General features: G+C 37.2%; 1 protein-coding gene across 1 annotated transcript in view; it reads right to left on the bottom strand.

Moving 5' to 3' along the window:
• TMEM244 (transmembrane protein 244) overlaps positions 1-9,621 on the bottom strand; it is a 29,518-nt gene extending 19,897 nt beyond the window's left edge. The window contains 1 exon segment of the mRNA XM_025859551.1: positions 9,466-9,621. Within this exon segment, the coding sequence (XP_025715336.1) occupies positions 9,466-9,621 (156 nt within the window).
• Positions 9,622-10,111: the final 490 nt, after the last annotated feature.

The raw sequence follows: 10,111 nt of genomic DNA on the forward strand, positions 1-10,111 counted from the left end.
AGAGGAGGAATGGGGCATGTCCTTTATGCTCACTAATGTATCACAGTGTCTAGCCTGGTTCCTGGCACACAGTAGGTTCTCAGTGAATATGAATTGACTGACTCATTACAGTTTTAAGGATTGAGAGAAGCATGGCTGATTTTCAGCCTGCACATGAGTTAGGGAGTATCCATTATGACAGATCAGAGCCCAGGCCACACGGAATACCACCTCATATAAGAGCAATCTTTGCTGAACAATAAGATAGTAATCAATCACCAGATAGTTATCAAGTGTTGTCATCGTGCCCAAAGTTATCACACAGTAAACAATTAGAGCAGATCAATATATCCAATATTTACATGACTGTCTAAAGTATACCTCTACAGATTAGCTCACCCTTCAAAATAAACAGTAAGATTGAGCTAGGATAATAATCACTTCTTTTCAGATGAAGAAACAGAGGTTCAGAGAAATGAAGTGATATTCACAAAAGCTGATCAATGGAAAAGTTGCAATTTTATATCAAGTTTATAAACTCTAAGTCAGAAAGTAAATTTTGTGGTTTGGATTATGAGGGCAAAACTACTTCACAGAAGAGAGAGAACCTCGGTTTCACAATGACATAGAGCTGTTAGTAAGAATCATAATGGTCCACACTCTTCATATTTAAATCAGCTCACATGACCTGCATGTAAGTGGTTCTCAAATTTTATTATTCTTAAGAAATACCAAGTGTTTGCATGTGAAAAGTGCAAATTCCTCACACTCCATATCTGGATATTAGGGTTCTGTAGATATTGAGTAGAGCCTACTGAGGACGTAGGAACAAGTCCAGGTGATAAACAGAACATAGGTTTCTCCTATAGTTTCCTCCTGGGGTAGAATTTCTAAATGAGAATTGGGTGAACAGCTGGGAGAACTGGATTCCTGAGTAAAATGGGCAAGATGGATGAGAGACAGATTTCCAACCGGAATGAACAAATATAATCTTTTACTTCACTGATAATAAGAAAATGCACACTGAAACAACAATAAGAGACTATTGTTCTTCTGTAGGCAAGATTTTTTTTTTTTTAAAGAATCACTTGGTCTGGTGAATATAATAGATATTCTAGACTGCTGGTGTGAGTAGAATTTAGTACAAGTCTAATAGGAAGAAATATATCAATATGTAGTTTTCAAAAGTGTGATTCTGAGCCTAAATACATATTTCTGGTAGGAAGTAGAAAAGTCCTAAAGTTGCCTGTCTTTACATGGTGAAATCATTGGGGATTTCTCCCCCTTTTTCCTGTATTTTAGAAATTTTTAATGAAAGAAAGAGACCTAGTTTCTAGCAATCACAACTTGTATGATTGTAGGCAAGTAACTCTGAGTAATGCTTTTATCTGTAAAATAAGGCAAGGGTGTTTTTAACCCTTAGGGGCTCATTATTTTGTGGAATGTCTAATGTAAACTATGGACTATGCAGAAAAATAGATATGCTTACAAATACACAGGACATTGTGTGCAATTTCAATGTTTTCACAGAACCTCTGAAGCCCATGCATGGATCCCAGGTTATCTTAAAGGATAATTCCAAGTCTAACTAAGTGCACTTCAAATCCTACGGGGGACAGAGTCTCCCCACCCCCATTAGAAGAACTAAAGAGACCATCAGTCTAGTCATCGTATCTACAGCTATGGCAGATGCTGCAAACTATAAAAATCTTATTTGTAGGATTAGTACTCTAAATTGTATTTCGAATTTCAATATGTTCATTAGGCTCCTTTTCTAGTTGAAGGGAACAGAAAAGCTCACTCTTTTTTTTTTTTTTTAAGATTTTATTTATTTATTTGACAGAGAGAAACACAGCGAGAGAGGGAACACAAGCAGGGGGAGCGGGAGAGGGAGAAGCAGGCTCCCCGCAGAGCAGGGAGCCTGAGATGGGGCTTGATCCCAGGACCCCGGGATCATGACCTGAGCCCAAGGCAGACGCTCAACAACTGAGCCACCCAGGAGCCCCAAAACTCACTCTCTTGATGGTGATAATTGAAACAATGTCGGAATCAATTAAGGAAACGGTCTCAGCAGCTGTTCAGCTGTACTTTGCCACCCCCCATTCAGGAGCCACAACAACTCAGTAGTTAGGCACACAATGGTACAGGAGACCAAGCACCACTGCACCAATCTTCCATATTAGGACTAACCTCTTCCCGTCTGTGTTTCTCTCTTTGTTTCTTCTTTCAACTCTTCTCCTAATTAACTCCCTCTCATATGCAAATACACAAAAAGAGAACCTGATTAGATAAACCAATCACTATCTGATATATGGCACCCAGGTTGGATAGAGCCCAAATAACAGGGGCTAATAGACCACTGACTGGATCGTGCGTGGCTTGTCTTTGAGTCAAATGAACTTCTCTAAAGCACCGGGGATATCCAATTAGAGAATTCACCTCACACAAAGCATGGTGACCTATGCAAAAGGCATCCCACAAATAGGGTTGAGGTAAGGGTCAGTACCCAAAAAAACTTCTCAGAAAGAGAAGGTTGCTGGCTTATTTCCTGCTATTAAACTATTAATAAGATAAACATGTGGCAAACAAGTTCAGATATAGGCACTACTAAAACTAATACCATAGCATTGGTTATGAGGATTGGGGGGGGTGGGGAAGATGAAAAATATTCTCTTGTTTTCAGGTACTGGTTAACAGTTTTCAGTCAGTTCAGGTCTTCAATACTTCTCCAATCTCTAAAGTTCAAAAGGATCTAAAATACTCTAGGACCCCAGTTGCCTTTTTGATTTTCTAAATTCCAGCTATTATTAAAATAATATACATTCATCAATTCAGTCCCCAAAGTATTCAGTACAAAAGATAAAAATATAAACAAATCTGACTTTGAACCTAATAATCATTGTGGAAATTTTGGAAAACATAAAAACATGAAGGACAAAAAAAGTGAAAAATCACCCATAATCCATTATTCAAACAAATCTATGTTAAATTGCTATTCAGAGCTGTCAGTTTCTTTTTGTCAACATCTGTAGCTTCCAGAGATTAGAAGGAAGTGGAGGCTTTTACACTTCCCTCCCATACCCTCGGTTCAGTTCTAAAAACTATAAATCTAATAAGAAATATAAATGTCTTAAGAGCGTTTGTCTTTAGATGCTGAAATCATGGATATTTCCTTTTCATTTTCTGAATTTTATAAATTTTTTTCTCTTTTGTATTTTATAAATTTCTAATGAAAAAGAAAAACCAGGGATCTACATTGTATGCTACAATCATAGCAAGTCATTCTTTTTTTTAAGACTCATTTATGTTTATTGTTTATAAATCATAAGAGATATTTTAACTTAAGAAATTATAGAAAAGAAAATAAAAGCAAGTCATTCTTAAAATTGTGCCAAATATACAACAATTTCTTAGCAGATAAACCCCAGGGTACTTATACAACCTGTTTTTGAAAACTTAGGGAGTTCTTACTCTGTCTCTCAGCACTTTGAAAAATACTTTGTCAGGTTTACTCGGAGGCTCTCACAATGATATCCTGAAGCCAGGATCAGCCATGTTGGCCAACAGATTTCTTCATGAAGTGGGTGTGTGTTGGGGGCAACGGTGGTGGTTGGGGTGGAGTGGTGAGGAAGGGGACAGCACAAGAATATGGGCTCTAGATCTGGGGTGCTCCTGTGATGGTATTTAGGTGGTGAGCTTCCCGGATTCTGATATCTCATCCATGTAAAGATAGTGAGGCCTGTTCAATTTTGTATAATTTGAACAATGCTCATTTCATCAGTAAAAAAATAACTTCTTTCTTATGCTCATTGGCAAAGTCTCTGGTATGGGTTTCACTAATGACTTTTCAACTGCCCCAGAAGCTCTTCAAGTGTGGGTTCCAGATAGGGATATTTCAGAGACTAACCAACAGCTACTGGATTGTAGATTGGCATTAATCTATGCACAAATCTCTCACACCACAGTATACCGAAGTATTTTGTATAAAATATATATTTTCAAAATAGATCTTTTTATGTTACTATCCACATTTTTGTCCCTTTAAATGGCTTAAAATTTAACTACAGTCTCTGCAAAAAAGATGAGTAGGTATACTCTGAAAAGGTAATGTGAAATTGTAACATTTATTTCTCAAGGGCAGAAAGTGAAAACAAAATTTTCAGTGACCTTAGGTATATTTTTTCCCAAACCCTCAAAACAAAACAAAGACATTTCCTATATAATTATAAAACTATTATCATACACAAGAAATTTTACATGGATACACAATATTATTTACACAGAGTTCATATTCAAATTTTCCCAATTGTCCTCAAAATCCAGAATCAACTAAATTTTCATGTTATGTTTAATTGTCATATCTCTTTAGTGCCATACACAGATTTGTCTGATGGTTTCCTCATGATTAGAATCTTTGGGAAAGAATTCTAATTGGTAATCTTGTGTATTTCCCATTGTATCTCATGAGGAGACATATAGTATCATTTTGTCTCATTATTGGTGATGGTCAGTTTGATCACTGGGTAAAGGTGATGTCTGCTGATCTATTTTAATTGTAGTCTTTATCCTTTGTGATTAATAAGTAATCTGTGGGGTGACACGAGATTATGTGAATGTTCTGTTCTCCCAAAACTTTTCTACTTACTGGCTTTAACATCCATTGATATACTTTGTCTAAATCAATTATTTACACTGGTGTTATAAAATGGTAATTTTCTCAAATTATTTTTTCTTCCACATATTAGTATACATTCTTTCATAGAGAGATTTCCCTTCTTACCCTGAACTTGTGTATTTATTATTTATTTATTTTTGGTAATGTGGTGTTTCCATGTGTTATCACACACTAATGTCATGCTTCTTATTGATGATGCTAAAATTGTTCCAAATTTGACCAACTTGAGCACCTACAATATACCTCCTGTGTTCTTTTCAGACATCCCCATCATTTTCTTTTTATGCCCCTGCCTTTGTATGTCCTCTGTCACAACTTGACATTTCAATGAGATACCGCTTTTTTAATGACTATATTTCTATATGCATTTTTGTCTATTTGTGAGCTTTCTATTCTCTTCCATTGATTTCTCTTTCTGTCTATTCACAGATCAATATCACACTGTTTTAATTATAGAAGCTTTGTAGTATGTTTTAATATAGGCACCCCTCATTATTCTTTGTTAGGGATATTATAGCTATTTTTTTAAAAGATTTTATTTATTTATATGACAGAGAGAAAGAGAGCACAAGCAGGGGGAGCAGCAGGCAGAGGGAGACACAGGCTCCCCGAGGAGCAAGGAGCCCGATGTGGGGCTCGATCCCAGGACCCTGGGATCATGACCTGAGCCGATGGCAGTCGCCCAACCAACTGAGCCACCCAGGCGCCCCAGGATATTGTAGCTATGTTTTATGTTTATGTTTGCTTCCAAATAAACTTCAAAATCTACTTGAATAGCTCTGTAAAACAACTTTATGCTATTTTTATTGGGATAATATTAAATTTATTATTAAGATGAGAATAAATGATAGCTTTATAATGTTTACTCCTGCTATCCAAAAAACAAAATAAACAAGATCTCCAAATTTATTCAAATTACTTTTGTATCTTTCAAAGGTATTTTAATTTTTCCTCACACACCTTTAACACACTTCCTGCTAAGTTTATTCTTAAATAAATCCTGCTTTCGCTACTAGTGTAACAGAAGATTTATCTTGTGCTATCATCTAACTAGCTATTTAATATAACTAGCTATTAGCTATATTGTTTATGTACAGAAAGACTTCTGGTTTTTGTTTTTAATTTAACATTCCATCGCTTTACAGAATCTTTTTTCATTATGTTAGTGTTTTTATTGATTCTCTTGGATTGCCCAAATATGCTACAATATCATCTGTAAATATAGTTTCACTTCTTCTATTCCAATTCTTTTTTTTTAAGATTTTATTTATTTGAGAGAGAGAATGAGAGAGAGAGAGAGCATGAGAGGGGGGAGGGTCAGAGGGAGAAGCAGACTCCCCGCTGAGCAGGGAGCCCGCCGCGGGACTCGATCCCGGGACTCCAGGATCATGACCTGAGCCGAAGGCAGTCGCTTAACCGACTGAGCCACCCAGGCGCCTTCTATTCCAATTCTTATGGCTCCATTGTTTACTGTAATCTGATTGCATTGGCTAGCACCCCTAAACCGTAAGAGCCTGAATCATACAAAACAAACTGAGGGTTCCTGGAGGGGAGGGGGTAACTGGGTGATGGACATTAAGGAAAGCATGTGATATAATGAGCACCTGTCATTACCTCTGAAACCAATAACACATTATATGTTAATTAATTGAATTTAAATAAAAAATGTTTAAAAATAATAATCTATTTTGTAGTGGAGTTAGTATCTTTGCCTCGTTCTTGGCCTTTCCTGTGAATGCTTCTAACATCCTCCATCAAGAAATATACTGGCCTTAGGACTGCAATGTGTGTGTTCGTGTGTATGTTGTTATAGATACATATTATTACCAAAGAAGAAATAATCATTTCCTATTATATTCAGTGTTTTAATCAGGAATGGTTGTTAACCTTTGTCAAAGGCCATTTCAGCATCTATGAAGATGATTTTACAATTTTCTTAGATTTACAAACATGGTAAATTATGTGAGTGGATTATCTGATATTGAACCACCCTTACATTTTTGGAATAAACATTATTTGTTCATAATGTATGTTATTTTAGATTTTTACTTTTATAGTCCTAAGTAACATTGAGCTGTAGTTTATTTTTTGTAGTATATTCATAAGGTTTAGATGACAACATTGTTGTTTCATAAAAATATCTGTGCCTTTCTTTTTTTTCTATACTCAGAAATAAATTAAGTAGCATTAGGAGTATATGATCTTTGGAGTTGTAGGATTCCTCTATGGGAATTCTGGGTCTAGTCCTTTTATAATAACTTTCTCTATTTATTCTACAAAAACTGGAAACCCTTATGTGATTTTGCAGAGCAGAATGCTCCCATTACCTTTCACTACAGAGCAAATATATGTACATTCTTCAAGGTCTAGCTCATATATCATATCACACTCCATCTCCTACTGTAGGACAGAATCAACCCTTTCTTATTTCTTCAGCACCCATAGCATTGTGCATATTTCTTACAGGTCCGATCACATTGTTTGTAGCGTATCTATCTATAGAGGTTTCCCTTTCAAAGAGAGAGACATGGATTTAATCGTATTTAATTCTCCAGCCTCGAAATGATTGCTTAGTTCTTGATAAGCAGGCAATAAATATATTTTGAATAATGATGAGTGAAGTAAAAATAATAATAAAATTTCACTTCAGTATGAACCATAGTCTATTTGTAAAACAGGTAGACTCCAGGGTCAGATACACTAGGGTTTCTTTCCCAGTTTCTCACTGGCAAGCCTATGACCTTGGTCAATTACCCTGTGTTTTGTTTTACTCATCTATAAAAATATAGGTAAAATCTCATGGGGGTTTTGTATTTAGAACGTGTGTAAAGCCCCTAACATTAGGTACTTTATGTACTCAACAGGTAATACCTTGCCCTATTACTCCCCATGTGAACGCTTACTTTGTAGTTCTTTGGGCAACTCCAGAGAAATCATGAAATATGGCTCTCTCACCTGTAGGACCAGAGTGCACAATCCAGCCTTCTGATAGTGGTTCCCTCCAAAAGTGTCTGTATGGATGAAATTCTCTAGTTCATGTCAACAACCACAGTGTGTCTTTGTGATTTTTAAATTCAACATTTGTTTTACAATTGTAACTTTGCATTAGTTCAATGTAGTTATGAAATGTGTATCCTACTGGAGTTCTGAACAACAATACATTGTATTCTGAACAACAATTTAGCAGTCCTCATACCTGGGCTTTCTTCCCAGTTCCTGTGCTATTTCCCCAGACAGCAAATTAATTAAATAGCCTTTGGCCATGGCTCTTTCCCTTGAGTCAGCTTTTCTCTCATTTAAAGTATAGAGACAGGGGGTATTTAATTAGCCCAATGCCTGGCACATTGCATACACTCAATAAATGTTTGTTAAGTCTTGGAATTCTCTTTGGATAAAGGTCACTTTTGCTAGTACTATTAATTTATGAGCATCTGAACAGTTCCTGTGATGATGATATTGACAGTGAACAAGGACTTAAGGAAAGTTAACTCATAACTTACAGGGATGTATCATGAGACCAGATTTTCAGCAGCTCACCTATGTTGAACGTATTCACTACTGGCCTAATGTTCTACAGTTGTGATTCTACACAAAAAGCTCTGGGATTCTAAAAAAGTGAAGACCTACAGCAATTACCTGAATATTTACACTAGAAGGAGAAGGAGAGGAGGAGAGAGAGAGAGAGAGAGAGAGAGAGAGAGAGAGAGAGTGTGTGTGTAAGCCCAAACTAAATATAGAGTCCCCATTCTTTATGTAAGCTACTTAAGGAAAAGGATATTACCTTTTAATTTTTTTCTCTCCAGTAAGTTATTATTGCTCATTCAATCCCCAAACTATATATAAATTATGAATAGTTTAAAATGCACTTAAAAATAAGTTTTTAGAAAAATATTTTCCCTGAAATAATGTTTTCACTGACCTAGAAAATTTTTCTTAGCTGTTGCCATACTTAACATTTCTAACTGATGATGTATGTTGTGATGATGGCAGTGAGCAGAAAAAGCTTGAGGATACACACACAGTGCTGATATTTTACTAAAATGAATGGAGCACTAATTCATAAAACATAATTTAATTTTTAAGTAAAAATCTGACTTTCCAGAGTGTCATTCCCTTAAGGCTAGATCTTTATAGGCCCAAAGCCCGTGTGAATTTACACAGCTGCTTTGAGGCTTTGCATACTTCCTTGTTTTAGGTGCTTTGATTTTTTTTTTAAAGGGGTATTTTTATACTGAAATAAAACACAACTATTAACACTAGCCTCAAGGGAAAAAGAAACTAACAAACGATCAGCTTAAAATGTTTCAATACTTTTCCTTTAAAATCTTGCACATCTTTTAGAAGTTGGAAAAATTAAAGCCATCCCCTGCCCCAAAAAGAGGAAAGACAAACTGTCATGAATTCGGAACCCGAGAGCAGAGGTGCAGGTGTTAATACCAGAAGGTTTGCCTGTGAGTGAGAGCGTCTCTCCTAAATGACCATTATCTGAATGCTTTAGAATCTTTTCTTGGGCACGGGTGTCTCTAGATTGCCACCCTCACCCCAGGACGCAAGGAGTGCTGCAGAACGTTTTCTGCATTAGCTCCCAGCCAAAAGTGAAACAAGTTGCCTACTGACCAAGAGGCCATTTATAGAACAGATTTGCTTACACAAGTGCGAGGCAGTAACTGAAAGCCAATGCAAAGAAGTCATTCCTCTTTACCTTGCTCGGAGCGACTCTGGTCTGGAGAACCATGGCCGCATCCTCTGTCAGAGAGGTGGCGAAAGACATGCTCTTTCTACTGACGACATCTGGAAGAAGAGACACTTGCCGTGGTGAGCTTTTCAATTACTCCCGAAGACGAAGTGTGAGACACAGGCGTGCAGGATGATTGGATTACACAGAACGAGACAGAAGCCATCTGTGAACCACACGTAAGCTGCTGAGTGCCAGGACGAGTACCCTTCGGAGACGACCGAGTTCTCATTCCATTCGTAGTTTGGTCAAGTTTGAAGGATGACTTGATTGTTTTTAGACAGCACTGCAAATAGGCAGGGATTTGAAATTCTCCCTGGCTGTATGAGTAATTACTGTCTCCTACTTAAATTAGAAACATGGATTTTCAGTTAGGACGTCCCGAGATGGTCTCCAAAGGATGCTACTGGCATTCGTGTTGAAGCGTGGCCTGTTCCCTCGTTTACTCGCGGCGGCCTCGGCCTGCTGAGGAAAGAAATCATTAGCCCGTTCCCACCGGGGCAAAGCAATATACGAGTTCTGGCTTGGGGATGGGAAGGAGAGTGGTCCTCATGCTCTAAGATAAAGGCCTGCATATAGTCAGTGAAATGTTTTTAAGAACTGCCAGGCGCTCTGTCTCTCTCTGTGCCCCGAGGCTCCAGAACCAGTCCTTCACTTACACATTTAACCATCACCGCATCTTTTGACTGGCACCAGCTTGCAACTTGTGGATGGAAACTTAC

The sequence above is a fragment of the Callorhinus ursinus genome, unplaced genomic scaffold (genome assembly GCF_003265705.2).
Source record: "Callorhinus ursinus isolate GAN/ISIS: 27379988/994484 unplaced genomic scaffold, GSC_fseal_2.0 scaffold6, whole genome shotgun sequence".
Classification (NCBI taxonomy): Eukaryota; Metazoa; Chordata; class Mammalia; order Carnivora; family Otariidae; genus Callorhinus; species Callorhinus ursinus.